At 45.2% G+C, this 23,363-nt stretch overlaps 1 protein-coding gene and 1 non-coding gene across 3 annotated transcripts in view; one reads left to right on the top strand and one right to left on the bottom strand.

The window, feature by feature from the left end:
• Positions 1 to 3,459: 3,459 nt before the first annotated feature.
• The window catches only part of DHTKD1 (dehydrogenase E1 and transketolase domain containing 1), a 58,125-nt gene continuing 38,221 nt past the window's right edge, over positions 3,460 to 23,363 (bottom strand). The window contains exons 12-17 of one of the 2 annotated variants that reach the window (XM_033209212.1): positions 22,165 to 22,271; positions 17,445 to 17,609; positions 13,066 to 13,148; positions 11,939 to 12,108; positions 7,883 to 7,968; positions 3,460 to 3,605 (exon numbers count right to left, since the gene is read on the bottom strand). In XM_033209212.1, the coding sequence (XP_033065103.1) occupies positions 3,588 to 3,605; positions 7,883 to 7,968; positions 11,939 to 12,108; positions 13,066 to 13,148; positions 17,445 to 17,609; positions 22,165 to 22,271 (629 nt within the window). In that variant the 3' untranslated portion in view covers positions 3,460 to 3,587. Of the gene's footprint in view, positions 3,606 to 5,391; positions 6,061 to 7,882; positions 7,969 to 11,938; positions 12,109 to 13,065; positions 13,149 to 17,444; positions 17,610 to 22,164; positions 22,272 to 23,363 lie in introns of those variants that run through there. The other variant, XM_033209211.1, reaches the window with a different exon arrangement.
• Positions 14,443 to 14,544, top strand: LOC117082958. The gene has a single exon (XR_004436871.1). It is a non-coding gene; the product is annotated as a U6 spliceosomal RNA (small nuclear RNA).

Here is a 23,363-nt window from a genome sequence, read left to right on the forward strand (position 1 = left end):
ATAAAAATGCAATATAGGGAAGATGTCAATAAAGTATTTCTCCATGAAATACCACTTTACTCTTAAAAGGTCATTTCTGGTGTTCAGTTCAATTCTAGCTGGTTCCCCATATGAGTCAAAGAAAACAGGGACATGATACTAAAGTAATATCAATTTAATTTTTTTTTTTTTCTTGAGACAGGGTCTCACTCTGTCACCCACCCAGGCTGGGGTGAAATGGCGCTGTATCGGCTCATTGCAACCTATGCCTCCCCGGTTCAAGCGCTCTGCCTTCCTCAGCCTCTCAAAGAGCTGGGATTACAGGCGTGAGCCACTGTGCACCCTGTTTAATTTTGTATCTACTATTATTTTTCACAGTAGGGGTCTCACTCTGTTGCCTAAGCTGGAGTGCAATGGTGAGATCATAGCTCACTGCAGCCTCGAAGTCCTTGGTTCAAAGGATCTTTTCACCTCAGACTCTGGAGTTACTGGGACTACAGGCATGTGCCACTGGCCTGACTTAGACAATTTTTAAAAATTAGACTGGGTATGGTGGCTCATGCCTGTAATTCCAGCACTTTGGGAGGTCAAGGCGGGAAAATCATTTGAGACCAGGAGTTTGTGACCAGCCTGGGCAATATAGTGAGACCTAGTCTCTACAAGAAAAAAAAAAAAAAATTGTTTAATTAGCAGGGCGTAGTGGCAGGCACATTAGTCCTAGCTATTTGGGGGCCTGAGGTGGGATGAACACTTGAGCTCAGGAATTCGAGGCTGCAGTGAACCATAATCATGCCACTGCACTCCAGCCTGAGGGACAGAGTGAGACCCTGTCTCTAAATAAATAAATAAATAAAATTGCAGTTGGCAGCGAGGAAAGGCATCTGCTTTAGATTGCACTTTATCAGATTTAAATACAATGACAATGAATTCCTCTTTCTATAGAGTAAGAGCTTTTGGGGTTTAATTGATGAATACTAGATGTACATACTTTCAAGGTGCATGTGATAATTTAATACATTCATATAATTTATAAATATCAAAATGGTGAATTTGGGATATCCATCACCTTAAATATTTCTCTTTTCTTTAAAATAGAACCATTTGAATTCTCCTCTAGCTATTTTGAAATGTATAATAGATATTGTAAACTGTGGTCACCTACTGATCCATCTAACAGTAGGTCTTATTCCTTCTATCAAACCATATATTTTTACTCGTTAATCTACTTCTCTTCATCCCCCCAGCCCTTCCCCTCTCAAACTATGGTAACAACTGATCTACTGTCTATCTTCGTGAGATCCACTCTTTTTTTTTTGGAAATGGAGTATTGCTCTTGTCACCCAGACTGGAGTTCAATGGCAAGATCTCGGCTCACTGCAACCTCTGCCTCCTGGGTTCAAGTGATTCTCCTGCCTCAGCCTCCCCAGTAGCTGGGATTTACAGGCACCCACCACCACGCCCGGCTAATTTTTTGTATTTTTAGTACAGACAGGGTTTCACCATCTTGGCCAGGCTGGTCTTGAACTCCTGACCTCAGGTGATCCACCCGCCTCAGCCTCCCAAAGGGCTGGGATTACAGGCATGTGCCACTGTGCCTCACCGAAATCTACTTTTTAAGTTCCCACGTGAGTGAGAATATCCAAGTTTTGTCTTTCTGTGCTTGACTTATTTCACATAACATAATGACCTCCGGTTCCATCCATGTTGCTACAAATGACAAGATTTTGGTTTTTTTTAAATGGCTGAATAATATTCCATTGTATATATGTAACTTATTTTCTTTAATATCCAAATGCATATAAGAAAAATGTAGGTGAAGCTTTTGGAACCTCAAAAGTCTTGATCCTTAATCTGTGACTTCCTTCCAGTGTAATTTTTTTTTTGGAGGGGGGTAATTTCTTCAATTTTGTAAAAGGGTCAGGCATGGTGGCTCACACCTGTAATCCCAGCACTTTGGGAGGCCGAGGCAGCCTGATGCAAGAGAATCACTTGATCTAGAAAGGCGGAGGTTGCAGTGAGCCGGGATTGTGCCACCTGCCCTCCAACCTGGGCCACAGAGCAAGATTTGGTCTCAAAAGAAAAACTTAGCAATTTTATATTTGTATCTTATTTATATATGTTATTTATATCTATCTATGCCATTTTCATGTTTAATGAGGAACAAACCGTAAAATGGGTCTTCAAGAAATAGAAACAGTAGCAACCATGGGAAAATTTTAGTTTTGTCTGAAATGGAAAATTATTCTTAGTAAAATAAAAAATGTTTTAGTAAGAATAGTAAGAACTATTTTGCTTAGCTTTTCCATGTCTTGCATACACATGCTATTTGGGAAAAATACCCTGAAGCTTAGACATCTTTAGTCTGACTGTATTACCTTTGAAATTTTATTATTTTAAAAAAATTCCTTGGTTGAGAATAAAAATAGTATCCCTTCTACACTTTTTTTTTTTTGAGATGGAGTCTTGCTCTGTTGCCCATGCTCGAGTAGTTCAAGTGATTTTCCTGCCTCAGCCTCTCAGGTAGCTGGGACTACAAGCACGCACGGCGACACTCAGCTGATATTTGCATTTTTAGTAGAAACAGGCTTTCAAACCAGGCTGGTCTTGAACTCCTGACCTTACGTGATCTGCCCAACTTGGCCTCCCAAAGTGCTGGGATTACAAGCATGGGCCACCGTGCCTGGCCTACTGAATTTTTAAAGGAAAAGAAGTCATGAGTATTTGATTTGGAATTCCTTAAATGGTCCCTCCCTGCAAGGGAATGTAAAATGCAGATCCATGTTGCAGTAGCAATTGAGAGTAGAAAGGTCAAGACAACAGAAGACACATTTCATGGCTCGAGTTAGAGAAGACATAAAAAGAAACCATGAACAGGCTGTGAGGTGTAAAATTAGAAATTTGGAGAGATCCACCGGTCACGGTGGCTCGTGCTTGTAATCCCAGCACTTTGGGAGGCTGAGGTGGGCGGATCATGATGTCAGGAGAAGGAGGCCATCCTGGCTAACACAGTGAAACCCCTTCTCTACTAAAAATACAAAAAACTAGCTGTGGCACGTGCCTGTAGTCCCAACTACTCAGGAGGCTGAGGCAGGAAAATCTTTTGAACCCAGGAGGCGGAGGTTGCAGTGAGCTGAGATCGCACCCCTCCAGCCTGGGCGACAAAGCGAGACTCCATCTCAAAAAAAAAAAAAAGGTTAGTTAGGGCTCTCCAAATTTCTTTCTTTTTCTTTTCTTTTTTTTTTTTTTTTTTTTTTTGAGACAGAGTCCCTCTCTGTCACCCAGGCTGGAGTGCAGTGGTATAATCTCGGCTCACTGCAACCTCCACCTCCTGGGATCAAGCGATTTTCCTGCCTCAGCCTCCGATGTAGCTGGGATTACAGGCATGCGCCACCATGCCCTGCTAATTTTTATATTTTTAGTAAGAGATGGGGTTTGGCCATGTTGGCCAGGCTGGTCTTGAACGCCTGACCTAAGGTGATGCACCCGTCTTGGCTTCCCACAGTGCTGTGATTACAGGTGTGAGCCACCATGCCCAGCCTAAACTAACCTTTTACAGAGATCTAATCTTCCATCTCATTTTTGTGCATAGACTTTTGAAATCTTTTAATTCAAGAAATCCAGGAGCCCTGAGGGAAAAAAATGACAACGTGCTTTTATTTTTTTTCTTGTTAAAAAAATACAACATTGGTAATCGTTTTCATTAAATAGACCTTTGTGATTTTACTGATTTACATGAGTGGTGCTAAATTACATGATTTATAAGGCTTGACACAGGAAGGATGCACTGAGGTATATGGGAAGAAAAGGGATATGAACACTAGAGAAATGTTAAATCAATAACTAAGGCACACTTTTGGATGTGAATCATAAATCTACCACTGTGGCGAGAACAGCCTATACGCACGTGGATTCTGAAAGACGTGATCAGTTGCTGGTAAAAGTGGAGAAGGCCTGGGCTTCTGCCAGTCCCCTGGTACTTCCCACACCACTTCAGAGAAAAAGCGTCATGACACAAGAACAGTAGACGACAGAGGCCCCCAGCACTGAGTCAGGGGAAGCTACATGGTTTGCTGTTTAGTTATGCTTCTAGTACTTGGTTTAATTTCACAGTGAGGGAGTTGGTTAGTGATCTCTAAGAAATCCCCAAGCACCTGGTGTTGGGAAGGTCCCTCAAATAAAGAGGTGTTCTTTTCTTTTCTTTTTTGTCTCTCTGTCTCTCTCTCTTATTTATTTTTTAAGACGGAGTCTTGCTCTGTCACCCAGGCTGAAGTGCAGTGGCAGGATCTCAGCTCACTGCAACCTCCACCTCCTGGGTTCAAGCGATTCTCCTGCTTCAGCCTCCCGAGTAGCTGGGATTACAGGCACGCACCACCATGCCCAGCTAATTTTTGTATTTTTAGTAGAGACAGGGTTTCGCTATGTTTTGTCAGGCTGGTCTCGAACTCCCAACCTCAGGTGATCCACCCACCTCAGCCTCCCAAAGTGCTGAGATTACAGGCGTGAGCTGCAGTGCCCGGCCAGGAAATGTTCTTTAAGCACCACAAATAAACATACTGTACCAGGGACTTGTAGGGGCAAGACTGATTAACCAGGGGCTGAAAGCCCTGTATCAGAAACCCAAGACAGTTAAAAATAGTAAAATATCACTGTAAGAACAATTCAAAGAAAAACAAGTTTACGGCAAAACAGACTACAAATCAATTTCAGCATAACTAAAACTCCTTAATTTAAAAATACAGTACTAGAAGATTATCCACCCAGGGATTTGCATTTAGTAGGACTTAGATTTGCAAGTGTTAGGGAGACACTTCATACAGTGGCTAGAAGGCACCACCACAGATTATATAAAATGAAAATATTAGTACTGCCACAGGACTTTAAAAAAGGAGGGGGAAAATTAATGGAAGTGACATGCATCAAACAAATCAAGAGGCAGTGTTGAGGTCATCTCCATGGAGCTGTAAACTCAGAAGTGTTTCCTGGTCACATGTGGTCAATTAGGGTCAAGTCTGAAATCATCTAGATAATTACCTAGTTTTCTAGCTCATTCAGAGCTAAAATTCATAACACTATCATACTTTCCTTTGATTTTCTGAGATGGAGTCTTGCTGTGTCGCCCAGGCTGGAGTACAGTGGTACCATCTCAGCTCACTGCAACCTCTGCCTCCCAGGTTCAAGAAATTCTCCTGCCTCAGCCTCTGGAATAGCTGAGACTACAGGCACGCGCCACCACCCCCAACTAATTTTTGTATTTTTAGTAGAAACGGGGTTTCACCATGTTGGCCAGGCTGGTCTTGAACTCCTGACCTTAGGTGATCCAGCAGCCTAGGCCTCCCAAAGTGCTGGGATTACAGGTGTGAGCCACCGCACCCGGCCATCACACTTTCTCTTTTGGTTACTGTTTTTCTTTTGTTGTTTTCCTAGTTCTACCATCACACTTTCAAGGATAAATTTGCCGGTTGCATTCACATACTCATAACCAGTTCCCCTGATTATTCCACCTATTCCAGGTTAAATCATGTATATCAATCCCAACATCTTAGAGGAATACAGTCTTTTCATGTTACCCAAGAGAGGGGGAGAGAGAGTGGAGGGAGGAAGGAGGCCTCTTTTAACGATCCTTTTTTTTTTTTTTTTTTTTTTTTTTTGAGATGCAGTCTTGCTCTGTCACCCAGGCTGGAGAGCAATGGTATGATCCTGGCTCACTGCAACCTCCGCCTCCCAGGTTCAAGTGATTCTCCTGCCTCAGCCTCCCAAGAAGCTGGGATCACAGGTGCCCACCACCACACCAAGCTATATTTAGTATTTTTAGTACAGGTGGGGTTTCACTGTGTTGGTCAGGCTGGTCTTGAACTCCTGATCTCAGGTGATCCACCGGCCTTGGCCTCCCAAAGTGCTGGGATTACAGGCGTGAGCCACCATGCCCGGCCTTAATGGCCATTTTCTTAAAGAGAAACAGTGGTTCTTCAAAAGTCATCATTAAGCGAAGGTCTTGGCGAGGATATCTTCATGCTGGTGCAAGTGAACTGTGCCAATTCCTACAGCGGGTACTGGCAAAGGGGGCCGGCCCACCAGACGGAGCTGTAAGTGCAGCAGAGAATAAATAAAATGCCATTTTGATGAGCTCAGAGCTCTGCTTAGTTCCAACAAGATGGTGCATGTATTTCTTTTAGTTTGTTTAACCATAAATCACCTCTTTCAAATAATGAGTTACACAGAACAGATTAGAGGGACAGGGCTCCATGTCTCAATGCCTGTAATCCCAGCGCTTTGGGAGGCCGAGGTGGGTGTATCACTTGAGGCCAGGAGTTTGAGATCAGCTGGCCAACATGAAGAAAACCTCGTCTCTACTAAAAATACAAAAATTTGCCAGGCGTGGTGGTCTGCGCCTGTAATCCCAGCTACTCGGGAGGTTGAGGCACGAGAATCACTTGAACCCCAGAAGCAGAGGTTGCAGTGAGCTGAGATTGCGCCACTGCACTCCAGCCTAAGCAAGAGAGCCAGACTTTGTCTCAAAAAAAAAAATAGATTGGAGGCAAATATGTCACCACTAACAACTAATGGAATGCTAGGCAAGATAAGGTAACACAAGTTCTTGAATTTGCGCTATTCTTTTTTGTTTGTTTGTTTTGAGACGAAGTTTTGCTCTTTGTTACCCAGGCTGGAGTGCAGTGGCGTGATCTCAGCTCACGGCAACCTCTGCCTCCTGGGCTCAAGAGATTCTCCTGCCTCAGCCTTCCGAGTGGCTAGGACTACAGGCGTGCATCACCACGCCCAGCTAATTTTTGTATTTTTAGTAGAGATGGGATTTTCCCATGTTGGCTAGGCTGGTCTCGAACTCCTGACCTCAGGTGATCAGCCCACCTCAGCCTCACAAAGTGCTTGGAGTACAGGTGTAAGGCACCATGCCCAGCCTCAGGTATTTATTTACAGCAATGGGAGAACGAAGTAACACAATGGGCCTAGAATGAGCGTTATTGGGCATATCCAGTCCCACACTGTAAAACAAGCCTGCTAGTCCTCTGGCTTGTCCAAGGCTTGGATAAAACATGCTAAGGAGGGTAGTGGGGCAGGGAGCCGAAAGGTAAGGGCTTTTACTTTTTTGAGTATAACCACCTTTTTTTTTTTTTTTTTTTGAGATGGAGTCTCCCTCTGTTACCAGGCTGGAATCTCGGCTCACTGCAACCTCGACCTCCCAAGTTCCAGTGATGCTCCTGAGTAGCTGGGACTACAGGCCACCACACCCAGCTAATGTTTGTATTTTTAGTAGAGATGGGGTTTCACCATGTTGGTCAGGATGGTCTCAATCTCCTGACCTCATGATCCGCCCGCCTCGGCCTCCCAAAGTGCTAGGATTACAGGCGTGGGCCACCACGCCAGGCCGAGTATAACCACTTTTTAAAATGTGATTTTAATATTTTGATGACCAAAATGTTATGCAGCAAAACAAAAAAGAGAAGAAAAGAAACATGTAGGCTGGGCACGGTGGCTTGTGCCTGTAATCCCAGCACTTTGAGAGCCGAGGCGGGCGGATCAGGTCAGGAGATGGAGACCATCCTGGCTAATAGGGTGAAACCCCATCTCTACTAAAAATGCAAAAAAATTTAAAAAGCAGCCAGGCATGATGGTGGGCACCTGTAATCCCAGCTACTGAGGGGGCTGAGGCGGGAGAATGGCATGAACCTGGGAGGTAGAGTTTGCAGTGAGCAAAGATTGCACCACTGCACTCCAGCCTGCGAGACAGAGTGAGACTCTGTCTAAAAAGAAAGAAAGAGAAAGAAAGAGAGAGAGAGAGAGAAAGAGGAAGGAAGGAAGGAAGGAAGGAAGGAAGGAAGGAAGGAAAAAGAAAGACAGACAGACAAACAACAAGCACACAAGATACTACCAGAGAAAACGTGATTACCTTGCAGGCCAGCTGCTTTTCAAACCTTGGAGAAACAAACGACCATGGACCCATGTTCTGAGGTTCCTCCTGACTCCAAATATGATCTATGAGAGAAGAAATTCATTTCAGCACCTCAAATAGACACATGCAGATGGTCCCCAATTTACTATGATTCCACCTACAATGCTGTTTTCAACTTTACAATGGTGTGAAAGGGATTCACATTCACGAGAAACTGTACTTCAAGTACCCGTACAACAACTGTGTTTTTCACTTTTGGTACAGTATTCAATAAATTATTTGAGATACTCAACACTTCATTATAAAATGTAATCGATTTTGCCGGGCGCGGTGGCTCAAGCCTGTAATCCCAGCACTTTGGGAGGCCGAGGCGGGTGGATCACGAGGTCAGGAGATCGAGACCATTCTGGCTAACACGGTGAAACCCCATCTCTACTAAAAAATACAAAAAAAAACTAGCCGGGCAACGTGGCGGGCGCCTGTAGTCCCAGCTACTCGGGAGGCTGAGGCAGGAGAATGGCGTAAAACCCGGGAGGCAGAGCTTGCAGTGAGCTGAGATCTGGCCACTGCACTCCAGCCTGGGTGGCAGAGCGAGACTCCCTCTCAAAAAAAAAAAAAAAAAAAAGTAATCGATTTTGTGTTAAGTGATTGTGCCCAACTGTAAGCTAATGTGAGTGCTCTGAGTGTGTTTAAGGCAGCCTAGGCTAAGCTGTGTTTTGTAGGTTAGGTGTATTCAATGGAATTTTTTTTTTAAGTTCTGGGGTACATGTGCAGGATGTGCAGGTTTGTTTTTTTTTGTTTGTTTGTTTTTTTTTTTTTTTGAGACGGAGTCTCGCTCTGTCGCCCAGGCTGGAGTGCAGTGGCCGGATCTCAGCTCACTGCAAGCTCTGCCTCCCGGGTTTACGCCATTCTCCTGCCTCAGCCTCCCGAGTAGCTGGGACTACAGGCGCCCGCCACCTCGCCCGGCTAGTTTTTTGTAGTTTTTAGTAGAGACGGGGTTTCCCCATGTTAGCCAGGATGGTCTCGATCTCCTGACCTCGTGATCCGCCCGTCTCGGCCTCCCAAAGTGCTGGGATTACAGGCTTGAGCCACCGCGCCCGGCCGCAGGTTTGTTCCATAGATACATGTGTGTCATGGTGGCTTGCTACACAGATCATCCCATCACCTAGGTATTAACCCAACATCCATTAGCTGTTCTTCCTGATGCTCTCGTTCCTCCCCCGCGACCCCGGACAGGCCCCACTGTGTGCGGTTCCCTTCCCTTGTGCCCACGTGTTTTCATCATTCAGCTCCCGCTTACAAGGGAGAACATGCGGTATTTGGTTTTTTGATCCTGCGTTAGTTTGCTGAGGATAATGGCCTCCAACTCCATCCCTGTCCCTGCAAAAGACATGATCTCATTCCTTTTTAAGGATGCATAGTATTCCCTGGTGTGTATGTACCACATTTTCATGGTCTTTTTTTTTTTTGAAACGGAGTCTGGCATCCAGGCTGGAGTGCAGTGGCGCCATCTCAGCTCACTGCAACCTCTGTCTCCCAGGTTCAAGCGATTCTCCTGCCTCAGCCTCCCAAGCAGCTGGGACTACAGGTATGCACCACCACACTCGGCTAATTTTTGTATTTTTAGTAGAGACGGGGTTTCGCCATGTTGGTGACCCTGGTCTCCAATTCCCAACCTCAGGTGATCCACCCACCTTGGCCTCCCAAAGTGCTGGGATTACAGGAGTGAGCCACTGCGCCTGGCCTGCATTTTCAATTTAACAGTATTTTCAACTTACGATGCATTTATTGGGATGTAGCCCCCTCGTAAGTTGCAGAGCATCCGTAAACCAAAACAGGAAGGAGATTATCTAGAGATATGTTTAGAGAGATTTTTCTCTATATATTCAAATTCAATTAAATATATGCTTTTCCACTATGGCATAGTGTTGCTTGTCTCTTTTTTTCCTGGCAAATACAGTCATGTATCCACCATCTCAATCATGATACAGAACAGTTCTATCAACCCCCAGAATTTCCTCATCCTGACCTTTTGTAGTCAACTCCAGCGCCCACCCCCACCGCTGAAAATCACCAATCTTTTCTCTATGGCTACAGTTGTTTCTTTTCCATAATGTCATAGCAATGAAATCAGGCAGCCTTGAGGCTTCTGGAACTGTTATAAGCATTTGTGATTGATCCATGTTGTTAGGCACAGCGAAGTTTCACTCCTTTCCATTGCTGAGTAGCACGTTATATGGATGTGCCACTAATTGTTTATTCATTCACTGGTTGAAGGACATTTTGGTTGTTTCCAGTTTGGAGCAATTAGGAATAAAGCTGCTATAAACACTTGCCCACAGATGTTTCTGTAAACCTGTTTATTATTATTTTTTGAGACAGGGTCTCATTTTATCACCCAGTCTGGAGTGCAGTGGCGTCATCACAGCTCACTGCAGCCTCAACTTCCCAGGCTCAAGTGATCCTCCCACCTCAGCGTCCTAGATAGCTGGGACTACAGGCACATGCCAGCACACCTGGCTAATTTTTCTATTTGGTTTTTAGAAAAGAGGATTTGCCATGTTGCCCAGGCTGGTCCTGAACTCCTAAGCTCAAGTGATCCACCTGCCTCGGCCTCCCAAAGTGATGGCACAGGCATGAGCCACTGTGCCTGGTCTATTTTTTCTTTTGTAATTAAAAACAATTTTTTGAGAGAGTGGGTCTCACTCTGTCACCCAGGCTGGGGTGCAGTGGTGCGATCACAGCTTACTGCAGACTTGAACTGCTGGGCTCAAGCAATCTTCCCATCTCAACCTCTCGAGTAGGCTAAAACTACAGGCATGTGCTACAACGCCTGGCTAGTTTATTTTATTTTTTGTAGAGACAGGGTCTTGCTATATTGCTCAGCTGGTCTCCAACTCCTGGCCTTAAGTGATCCTTCTGCCTCCACCTCCCGAAGTGCTGAGACTACAAACACGAGCCACCATGCCTAGGCTGTGAATGTGTTTTTACTTCTCTTGCGTGAATACCTATGAGTAAGACTGCTGGGGCATATGGTAACTCGGTGTTTAACTTTGTAAGAAACATACTTTTTTCCAAGGTGGCTGCAACAGCTTGCATCCACCAGCAGCAAGTGAGGGTTCCAGTGGCTCTGCTCCTCATCAACACTTCATAGCATGAGTCTGTTGTTCTGTTTTAGTTTTAACCATTCTAATAGGTGTGTGGCCATACCTCATTTTGGATTAATTTTCATTTATTTTAACATGAATAATAATGAGCATCTTTTGAAGTGCTTATTTGCCATCCAGTTCTTTGGAGAAGTGCCTACTCAAAGTTTTTGCACATTTTGAAAAATCGAATTGTTTTCTTTGGGTTTGTTTTGTTTTTTTGAAATGGAATCTCACTCTGTCACCCAGGCTGGAGTGCAGTGGCACAGTCTTGGCTCACTGCATGCTCCCCCTCCTGAGTTCAAGTGACTTTCCTGCCTCAGCCTCTGGAGTAGCTAGGATTACAGGCGCCTGCCACCATGCCCGGCTATTTTATGTATTTTTAGTAGAGATGGGGCTTTTCCATGTTGGCCAGACTGGTCTTGAACTCCTGACCTCAAGTGATCTGCCCACCTTGGCCTCCCAAAGTGCTGGGATTACAGGCACGAGCCACTGTGCCAGGCCTTTGTTTTGTTTGTTTTTTGGAGACAGCGTCTTACTCTGTAGGCCAGGCTGGAGTGCAGTGGCACAATCCGGGGTCGCTGAAGCCTCCGTCTCCCAGGCTCAAGCGATTCTCCCGCCTCAGCCACCCAAGTAGCTGGGACTACAGGCACCACCACGCCCAGCTAATTTTTATATTTTTAGTAAAAATAGGGTTTTGCCATGTTGGGCAGGCTGGTCCCAAACTCCTGACCTCAAGTGATCTGCCTGCCTTGGCCTGCCAAAGTGATGGGATTACAGGTGTGAGCCACTGCACCCGGCTGAGATTCAATTTTCTAATAACCCCACTACCTCTTTTCATTTGAAAGAGTTGAAATGGGTTTCAGGTATCTGAACATCAAAACCCCACATGAAAACAATCCCTTACCTTTAACATGTTTGTATTTGCTCATCTCTTGCTGTAAAGAATCCAATGGGAAGGGGCAGAGTTCCTCTACGCGGATGATGGCAAAGTCATGCCTCTTGGGCCCGAGAGATTCCCTTTGCTTCAGCAGGGAGTAGTAATGTTTGCCAGAGCAGAACACGAGGGTCTTAACCCTGTTGGACAGAAAAGGAACAGCAGGTGGGGGGAAATTTTTTTAAAGTAAGAATTATGTCAGAAGAGGCCAGGCGCGGTGGCTTACGCCTGTAATCTCAGCACTTTGGGAGGCTGAGGTGGGCAGATCATGAGGTCAGGAGATCGAGACCATCCTGGCTAACACGGTGAAACCCTTTCTCTACTAAGAATACAAAAAAATTAGCCAGGCGTAGTGGTGGACACCTCTAGTCCCAGCTACCTGGGAGGCTGAGGCAGGAGAATGGTGTGAACCCAGGAGGCGGAGCTTGCAGTGAGCTGAGATTGTGCCACTGCACTCCAGACTGGGTGACAGAGCGAGACTCCGTTTTGAAAAAAAGAATGATGTCAGAAGGGGAGACAGTGCAGATTTAAAGGCCTCATGAACAAGGTGGTGGGGGTCTCTGCAGCTGGGTTTAGTCATAGGCTATTCCTAGAGATCTTTCTTCAGCAACACGTGCCTCCAAAGTCCACTTTCCAACCCACACTTAACTCCTACTCCACTGACTTAAAGGAGTTATATTAGGATACGGGAGGCCAGGCATGGTGGCTCACGTCTGTAATCCCAGCACTTTGGGAGGCTGAGGTGGGTGGATCACCTGAGGTCAGGAGTTCGAGACCAGCCTGGCCAACATGGTGAAACCCCATCTCTACTAAAAATACAAAAATTAGCAGGGTGTGGTGGTGGGTGCCTGTAATCCCACCTACTTGGGAAGCTGAGGCAGGAGAATCACTTGAATCCGGGAGGCAGAGGTTGCAGAGAGCCAAGATCATGCCACTGTACTCCAGCCTGGGCGATACAGCCAGACTCAGTCTCATAAATAAATAAATAAAAATAGGAGAGGGGAGATCTGCGTCACCTGTCATCTCTTCATGTGAACTACTTTTCCCATTAATTGAAATTCTGCCGCAGAGTATAAAAACAGAGATACAGATCTTACTTTTCTGGATCCACAGATGAATCACCAATGACCGGGTTAAATGTTGTGCCTGGTGCCATTTCTTGAAGAGTTGACATGGCTGCCTACAAGGGAGAAGAGGCCACACATCCAGCAAGCAACAGAAAGAGGTGGTGCTGCCACTTACAAGGGTTGCTAGCAAACATGAGTGCCAAAGTTCCAGCCTAGCACTGCAAGGAAACACGTGTACTAATAGATACAACCCCTTACCAAAAGATATCAGTTCTGTATACTTCAGAGTAAAACTGTTTCTGAGGTTACATAAGATAGCCTTTTGGAATCTTAACACTTGGGGAGGCCAAGGCAGGAGGAACACTTGAGGCCAGGAATTCAAGACCAGCCTGGGCAACACAGTGAGACTCCTTTCTTTTTTTTTTTTTTTGAGACGGAGTCTCGCTCTGTCGCCCAGGCTGGAGTGCAGTGGCCGGATCTCAGCTCACTGCAAGCTCCGCCTCCCGGGTTTACGCCATTCTCTCGCCTCAGCCTCCCGAGTAGCTGGGACTACAGGCGCCCGCCATCTCGCCCGGCTAATTTTTTGTATATTTTAGTAGAGACGGGGTTTCACCGTGTTAGCCAGGATGGTCTCGATCTCCTGACCTCGTGATCCGCCCGTCTCGGCCTCCCAAAGTGCTGGGATTACAGGCTTGAGCCACCGCGCCCGGCCGAGACTCCTTTCACACTCCCTACTCCACCATCCTCACTGGTGCCCTGCCTCTATTTAAAAAAAAACAACAACAAAAACAGGCCAGATGTGGTGGCTCATGCTGGTAATCCCAGCACTTTGGGAAGCCAAGGTGGGCAGATCACCTGAGGTCAGGAGTTCGAGACCAGCCTGGCCAACATGGTGAAATCCCATCTCTACAAAAATACAAAAATTAGCCAGGCATGATGATGGCTGTCTGTAATCCCAGCTACTCAGGAAGCTGAGGTGGGAGGATGGCTTGAGCTTGGAAGGCAGAAGTTGCAATAAGCCATGATCACGCCACTGCACTCCAGCCTGGGTGACAGAGCCAGACCTTGTCTCAAAAAAAAAAAAAAAAAAAAGAAAAAGACTAGGTGCAGTGGCTCATGCCTATAATCCCAGCACTTTGGGAGGCAGAGGCAGACAGATTTCCTGACATCAGGAGTTCAAGACCAGCCTGGCCAACATGGTGAAACCCAGTCTCTACTAAAAGTATAAAAGTTAGCCAGGTGTGGTGGCGTGCTCCTGTAATCCCAGCTACTCGGGAAGGTAAGACAGGAGAATCGCTTGAACGTGGGAGCCGGAGGTTGCAGTGAGCCAAGATCGCACCATTGCACTATAGCCTCGGTAATGAGAAACTCCATCTCAAGAAAAAAAAAGTAAAAAGATTGCCTTTTGTGCTCATTTTGGCAGCATGTATACTAAAATTAGAACACTACAGAGAAGATTAGCATGGCCCCTGCACAAGGATGACAATACAAATTGAAAAATAAATTTAAAAAAAGATTGCCTTTTACCTGGTGCCAAGATATAATTTAAAGAATCAGGCTGGACGTGGTGGCTCATGCCTGTAATCCCAGCACTTTGGGAGGCCAAGGCAGGCATATCGCTTGAAGCCAGGAGTTTGAGACCAGCCTGGCCCACATAGTGAAACCTCGTCTCTATTAAAAATACAAAAATGAGCCAGGTGTGGTGGCACACACCTGTAATCCCAGCTACTTGGGAGGCTGAAGCAGGAGAATCGCTTGAACCCAGGAAACGGAGGTTGCAGTGAACTGAGATCATGCCATTGCACTACAGCCTGGGTGACAGAGCAAAACTCTATCTAAAAAAAAAAAAAAAAAAGCTGGGTGTGGTGGCACATACCTGTAGTCCCAGCTATGCCAGAGGCTGAGGCCTTGCTTGAACTCAGGAGGCAGAGGTTGCAGCGAGCCAAGATTATGCCGCTGCATGCCAGCCTGGGTGACAAAATGAGACTCTGTCTCAAAAGAAAAAGAAAAAGAAAAAGAAAAAAAAAGAGCCCCCTCAGAAAAATGGTGCTACAGGCATTGCATTAACTCTTCCTAAATGTTCGGTGATGCTTCCAGGCTGATGAGGTCACCTCAAAACATATAAGATTGTTTGCAAAACACTGGGTGAGAAGGAACCAATAGACTACTATAAGTGAACTAGAAATGAACAACTGCTATTGGTGAGACGGCTGAAATCCATTTCCTGGCTATTGACTAGATACTGACTCCCAGGGCCAGGCTGGGGTGAGTCAAGTAAGGTACCTAGTGCAAAAAGTTTAAGGAGGCACTGATTTTAGGGCTGTGAAAATATCGCCCCTCAGAAAGAGTACCTCCCTACTCCCCTCTGAATGCTAAAAACTGCTTAAAACAATGAGGCCAGGCATAGTGGCTCACACCTGTAATCCCAGCATTTTGGGAAGCCGAGTCAGCCCGATCACTTGAGGCAAGGAGTGACAGAACAGCTTGGACAACATGGTGAAACTCTACTAAAAATACAAAAATTAGCTGAGCATGGTGGTGCAAGCCTGTAATCCCAGCAACTTGGGAGGCTGAGGCAGGAGAATTGCTTGAGACTGGGAGGCATAGTTTGCAGTGAGCGGAGATCACGCTCTGCACTCCAGCCTGGGTGACAGAGCGACACTCTGTCTCAAAAAACCAACCAACCAACCAACATTGTAAGACTTGCAGTTTTTCTTCAGTACCCATCAATTCCAAATATACACTCTCGAACCTTGGCGAACAGCACAAAATATTCTTGAACAGCTGAATTCTAAATGTCTTATTTCACCTCAGCAGTCATATCCAAATAAATGTAAAAATTTTAATACTCCCGGCTGGGCACGGTGGCTCATGCCTGTCATCCCAGCACTTTGGGAGGCCGAGGCAGGCAGATCACCTGAGGCCAGCAGTTCGAGACCACCTGGTCCAACACATTGAAACCCCATCTCTACTAAAAATACAAAAATTAGCTGGGCATGGTGGCAGGTGCCTGTACTACCAGCTACATGGGAGGCTGAGGCAGGAGAATTGCTTGAACCTGGGAGCTGGAGGTTGCAGTGAGCCGAGATAGTGCCACTGCAATCCAGCCCGATTCTGTCTCAAAAAAAAATAAAATAAAACAACAACAACAACAAATTTAATACTAATTCTAATCAAAACTCTTATATGAACCTGAAAAAATTATAGCAGATAGGATAAATATATGCTTAGTAGTATTTATTATTTTGAACATTTCCATTTGAAAACCAGCATATTTTTGTGATTTGAAAAACATAATGCATACTTAACACATAAATAGGTAAACCTAAGTATGTGTTAAATGATGAAATAATAAATTTCACGCCACTGCACTCCAGCCTGTGCAACAGTGCAAGACTCCATCTCAAAAAGAAAAAAAAAAAAAAAAAGACAAATAATACCATTCATTTTCAACAAAATACTTTGAATTCCCAAATTGCTGCTATCAACAAAAATAGTGCTTAGACCATTTGGACTTTAAAACTTTTTTTCTTTTCTTTTTCAGACAAGGTCTTGCTGTGTTGCCCAGGCTGGAGTGTAGTGGCCTGGTCCTACCTCACTGCAGCCTTAAACTCCAGGGCTCAAGAGATGCTCCCATCTCAGCCCCCTGAGTAGCTGAGAGCACAGGTGTGAGCCACCAAACCAGCTAATTTTTTTTTTTTTTTTTTTTTTTTTTTTTTAGAGATGGGGTCTTACAATGTTGCCCAGGCTGCTCTCAAACTCCTGGGCTCAAGTGATCCTCTTGCCGAGGCCTCCCAAAGTCCTGGCATGAGCCACCATGCCCCGCCTAATAGCCTAAAAGCTTGTGTAAATATTATTTCTGCTCAGGAGGACACTAGTGTAACATCTGCTATCCCTGTCCTTCATTATGATTGACAGAAAACCTACCTATCTTTCCAGGTAGTCTTAAAAGGCTGTTTAAAAAATGAAAGCAGGCCGGGTGTGGTGGCTCACGCCTGTAATCCCAGTACTTTGGGAGGCCAAGGCAGGCGGATCACCTGAGGTCAAGAGTTAGAAACCTGTCTGGCCAACATGGCGAAACCCTGTCTCTACTAAAAATACAAAAATTAGCTGGGGGTGGTGGTGCGCACCTGTAATCTCAGCTACTTGGGAGGCTGAGGCAGGAGAATCGCTTAAACCCAGGAGTCAGAGGTTGCAATGGGCTGAGATTGCACCATTACACTCCAGCCTGAGTAACAGAGTGAGACTCTGTCTCAAAAAACAAAAAAAAAAATGAAGGTAGCAAAGTCAGTTGAAACTAAAAAGGTGTTTCTGTAATGTAAATATAATTAGATATGGAAAACAGAGAAAAATGGAGTGCAAAAAATGACAAAAGGAGGAAGCCTTATTCGCCAGCTTCTTCTACTTACTGGGAGCCTGAGTAACATCTTAGGGGAAGCAACAATGAGTGGTTTTCTGAAGTTCCGGACCATTTGTCTTCTAAGCAAGTGGAAATACTGTGCAGGAGTTGTTGGATGAACCACAAACATGTTCACAGTGTCTCCGTCCACCCCCTCTTCCGCACTGTCACACATCTGGGAGAGAAGTGGCAAGAAAAGAGAAGAACGTTCGGATCATCTATTTCAGTCGTAGTGACAATGGGCCAGCCAAAGGGAAACACAGGTGTTCTCGATTACAGCAGAAAAGCTATTGCCCAACATTACAGAAAAATACCAGCAGGTGCATTAATGAACGGTGAGGTATTAACCAAAGGAGAGCTCTGATGGCTTTCTCCACTGGCCCAATTCTGTGTCATCTAACACAACTGTTTCCAAACACAGCTAGACAGCAACAATCATCTGGAAAGAACTTTTTAAAAAAAAAAAATACATATTCTGATTACTACAGGGTTAAGATAGGGGAAGGAAGCACTGTCAGAATCTCACTTTCCTAATGTAATAAACAAAATGATTGTCGGTGTGTGTGTCTGCGTGTGTGTGTGTGTGTATTTTAAGACAAAAACAAAATCAAAAGCAGCTCATAGAAAGGTTGAAAAATTCAGGGTAAGGAAGTTAAATCTCAGAAGATCCTGGTGGGACAGAAAGCCGAGGCATAACTCCTAACCCTACCCCAAAGGCAGTGAAAGGAAAGAAAGAGAGTTGACAAAATCTGGACAATTCTTTTTGTTGTTGTTGTTACAGAGTCTCGCTCTCTTGCCCAGGCTGGAGTTCAGTGGCACAATCACAGCATACTGTAACCTCAAACTCTGGATTCAAGCAATCCTCCCACCAGAACCTCCCAAGTAGCTGGGACTACAGTTGCCTCCTACCACACCTGACTAATTTTAAAATTTTTGTAGAGATAGGGTCTCGTTATGATGCCCAGGCTGGTTTCAAACTCCTGGGTTCAAGCGATCCTCCCGCCTCAGCTACCCAAACTGCTGGGATTACAGGCATGAGCCACGGTGCCTGGCCTTAATCATGATCATCTTCTTTTTGCATATACCCTTGATTCCCTCGACCCTTCACTCCAACCCATAAACCTAGTTAATCCCCACTTTCTGCCTGTTCCATGTCTGCAGAGAATGTAGCTGGAGACAATACAAAATCACACCAATGGTCTTACTTTAGAATCCTGACCAAGAATCTCAGGTGGGGCCTTAATGACCTTAGACTCTTAAACTCTATTTCCCTAATTCACTCATTGTCCTTCTTTTCCAGGTGACTAATTCACACCTTTAAACTCAGGACCTCCTCGTCCATCACCATTCTCAGCTAATGACTTCAGAGCATGTCCTCAGACCATCTACACACACATTCTCACCTGCACCCATCTTCTCTGCCTTCCATTTACTGCCACCTACCATGCTCCTGTCTAAAGCTAATTTAAGCCATCATGTACTAGAGCCTACCCCATCTTAACCATGCAAGGAAATCATTCAGTTATTCTGCCCTCACCCCTACATCACCATTCTCTTCTTCTCTACTGGATCATGCCTGTCACCAAACAGACCTTTTCCTACCTTTAACACAAAACAAAGGCCTGGCGCAGTGGCCCACACCTGAAATCCTAGCACTCTGGGAAGCCAAGGAGGGAGTATCACATGAGGTCAGGGGTTCAAGAGCAGCCTGGCCAACACGGTGAAACCCTGTCTCTACTAAAAATACAAAACTTAGCTGGGCATCATGGCGCACGCCTGTAATCCCAGGTACTCGGGAGGCTGAGGCAGGAGAATTGCTTGAACCTGGGAGACAGGTTGCAGAGAGCTAAGACTGCACCACTGCACTCCAGCCTGGGTGACAGAGCAAGATGCCATCTCAGAAAGAAAACAAAACACAAAAAGAACTCTTGATACAAATTTCCCCAGCAGCTATTGTCTCATTTTCTTATTCTATTTACAGCAATACTCCTCAAAAGATTTAAGTTGACTTTCCTCCCTTTTATTTTTTCTTTCTTTTGAGACAGGGTCTGGCTGTCTTGCCCAGGCTGGAATACAGTGGCGAAACCTCAGCTCACTACAACCTCTGCCTCCCAGGGTCAAGTGATCCTCCCACCTCAGCCTCCCAAGTAGCTGGGATTACGGGCATGCACCACCCACCCAGCTAATTTTTTTAGTTTTATTTTTAGCAGAGATGGGGTCTCACCATGTTGCCCAGGCTAGTCTCAAACTCCTGAGCAAGTGATCCCCCCACCCTGGCCTCCCAAAGTGCTGGGATTACAGGCATGAGCCACCACACTAGGCCAACTTTCCTCCTTGAATAAGTTCTGGAGATCTACTGTACAGGATGGTGACTGCAGTTAATGTATTCTATACCTGAAAATTGCCAAGAGGATAGATTTTAAATGTTCTCTTCCCAAAAAATGGTGAGTATGTGAGGTGATGGGTCTGTTAATTGCTTGATTCAATCATTTCACAATGTATACCTGCATCAAAACATCACATTTTATACCATTAATATATACAATTTTATATTTGTCCATTAAAATTTTTAAATAAATACACTTTCCTTTCTCTAGCATCAGGAATCAGGGGTGCCCAATCTTTTGGCTTCCCTGAGCCACACTGGAAGAAGAATCGTCTTGGGCCACACATAAAATACACTAACAATGGCTAATAAGGTACAAAAAAAAAAATCACAAATAATGTTTTAAGAAAGTTTACGAATTTGTATTGGGCCACATTCAAAGCTGTTATGAGCCGCATATGGTCCATGGACACAGGTTGGACAGGTTGCTCTAGATGGTCCTTCGTATGTCCCAGACAGACTTTTATTCCTACCACTCCATCAAAACCGCAGTCATCAACCATCAAATGGACTCCTGATTTCTAAATCCAGTGGTTCATTCTTACGCCTCATCTATTTATTATTTGTATATTTTTAGTAGAGACAGGGTCTCACTGTGTTGCCCAGGCTGGTCTCACACTCCTGGGTTCAAGCGATCCTCCCACCTTGGCCTCTCAAAGTGCTGGGATTACTTCACTCCTCATCTTAATTGACATTGACACTCCCTCTTCTTTGATATGTTGCCTTCGCTTGCTTTCTAAGATCTTCCTCCCACCTCACTGGTTGCTCCTTCTTCATCTCACTTATTTTTCTTCTCTGCATCCTCTGAGGTTAGACTATCCCAGGGTCCAGAGCTCAGGCACCTTCTCTCTTCCACTGTGCTTACTGCTTTGATGACTTCATCCAGATTCGTGACTGTCAATGTCATCTAGTAGCCGATGACTCCGAAACTGTATGCCGCACCTACTCATTTCCTCTATTTCTTCAAAAACTAGTAGTTTTGTATTTCACACGTCATTCTTTAGTTTATCTACCATTACTCTAATCTCTTTTTACATAAAATTCTTGATGTCATCATTAATGTAACCACCCATCTATGTGTTGTTCTATCTACCTATCTATTAAGATATCATCTATTTATACATTTTAGCTGCACACATGCCAAAATCACTAACGATATGCATGCTGAAGTACTTGGGGTGACATGTATTGATATCTCTATTTATTTATTATTTATTATTTATTTATTATTTATTTATTTAATTTTTTTGAGACAGAGTCTTTGTTGTCCACGCTGGAGTGCCATGGCGTGATCTTGGCTCACTGCAACCTCCGCCTCCTCGGTTCAAGCGATTCTCCTGCTTCAGGTTCCTGAGTAGCTTGGATTACAGACATGAGCCACCACACCTGGCTAATTTTTGTATTTTTAGTAAAGATGGGGTTTCACCATGTTAGCCACCTGCCTTGGTCTCCCAAAGTGCTGGGATTACAGGTGTGAGCCACTGTGCCCGGCTGATATCTCCATTTATTTTGAAATGAATCAAAAAATAAGATGGATTGAAGGATACCAGAATGACAGATGAATAGATATGTGACAAAACAAGTGTAATAAAAAATAATGGTGAATTCTAGGGAGTGGGTATATGAGTATTCACAGTAAATTCTTTTCAACTTTTCTGTATATCTGAAAGCCTTCATAATAAACCATAAGGAAGTAACATGCAAAAAGAGACACTTGTAATGATTCACACCAAATGAGGACACTGGCTATTTCTGGGAGGATATTTCAAATGTTTTAATTACCAGCCAGGGTTGGTGGCTCGCGCCTGTAATCCCAACACCTTGGGAGGCTGAGGCGGGCGTATCACTTGAGGCCAGGAGTTTCAGACCAGCCTGGCCAACGTGGAAGAACACCAATCTCTACTAAAAACACAAAAATTAGCCGGGCATGGTGGCCTATGACTGTGGTCCCAGCTACTTGGAGGCTGAGGCAGGAGAAGCGCTTTAACCCAAGGGGCAGAGGCTGCAATCAGCCGAGATCGCACCACTGTATACCAGCCTGGGCAACAGAGCGAGACCCCATCTCAAAAAAAAAAAAAAAAAAAGGTCTCTAGGAGATTCTGATAATCAGCCTGGTATAAGAACTGCTGATCCTGGCACAAGAAAACTTTAATTGCCATAAAACCGTGATACTATTATACCTGAGACATTATGTTTCCGAAGAAAATTGACATTGCATCAAATCTGTTTCACTCAAATACTGAGCTATCTTACAGTTAGGTGGGCATGAAGCTACCCGCAGGAGGTAGAAAAGCTCTAGGAAGCAGGACAGTGATTGTTCGACTCCAGAAGACATTGCCCTTACCTGCAGGAAACGCTCTATTCGACAGGATGAGTGGTCTGGCCCAGCCCCATCGTAGCCGTGTGGAAGGAGGATGACGATGCCACTTTGGAGGAGCCACTTGGCCTCTCCTGGAAAAGCACCATGTGGGGAGAGAAGAGCTCTGTGAAGCGGGGACAAAGTGGCCTCACGTGACTCAGCTGGGGAAATCAATGTTAGTTTTCTGCCTGACCCCCTAAAACTGCTTTTATTACATGCACTTTCTAGAACTATGATGCTATACTTAGGGAAATGTCCATTTCGTTGAATGAAAACCTATCATGGGCTGGTCATGGTGACTCACACCTGTAATCCCAGCACTTTGGGGGGCTGAGACGGATGGATCACTTGAGGTCAGGAGTTCGAGACCAGCCTGGCCAACATAGTGAAACCACATCTCTACTTAAAATACAAAAATTAGCCAGGTGTAGTGGTGCACGTCTGTGGTCTCAGCTACTCGGGAGGCTGAGGTGGGAGAATCACTCGACCCCGGGAGGTAGAGGTTGCAGTGAGCTGAGATCGTGCCACTGCACTCCAGCCTAGGGGACAGAGTGAGACTCTGTCTCAAAAAAGAAAATCATAACCTATCACGGCACAGGCCCTGGGCTTTTACGAGTGGAAGACACACTCAAAGGGGAACGCTCCCAGCTTCCTGGACAGCACATGCCACCCCGGTATCACTGCAGGCACCACTCTTACAGGAATGGGCAGCTCCCACCTTTCTCACAGCCCGGCTGATAACACAGGCCACTGTCTTTAAACAGGGGTGGTGGGCACGACAGAACAGTCTCTGGACAAGTCAGAAGTCCAGGCTCCTCAGGCACTTTTCTTTCTCCCAGTGAAAATGTTACAGAGAAGCATAACTATCGGAAAGACTGAAGGCAGGTATTCAAAACCCAAGATTGGGCATCCCTGGAAAATGGGATTCAGGGTCTGGGGAGAGACTCAGACGTTTATTTCAATTCCTTCTAATTTTTACAGGGAGCAGGTACTGCTTTGGAAGCTTTCAGACACTGGAGCGGGTTTTCATGGCCCTACTGACTCCTGGGCATAGGCGCTGGGTGGCACCAGTGCTCCTGCTGACAGACAGCTTGGGTGTCTGTCCTAGTAACACATGAACCTGACAGTGGCCACACTCCCATCATAACAGAGTGGCCCCAACTCCCTGGAGGTGCCGCTGCACA

The sequence above is a fragment of the Trachypithecus francoisi genome, unplaced genomic scaffold, assembly GCF_009764315.1.
Source record: "Trachypithecus francoisi isolate TF-2019V2 unplaced genomic scaffold, Tfra_2.0 Lachesis_group9, whole genome shotgun sequence".
Taxonomy (NCBI): domain Eukaryota; kingdom Metazoa; phylum Chordata; class Mammalia; order Primates; family Cercopithecidae; genus Trachypithecus; species Trachypithecus francoisi.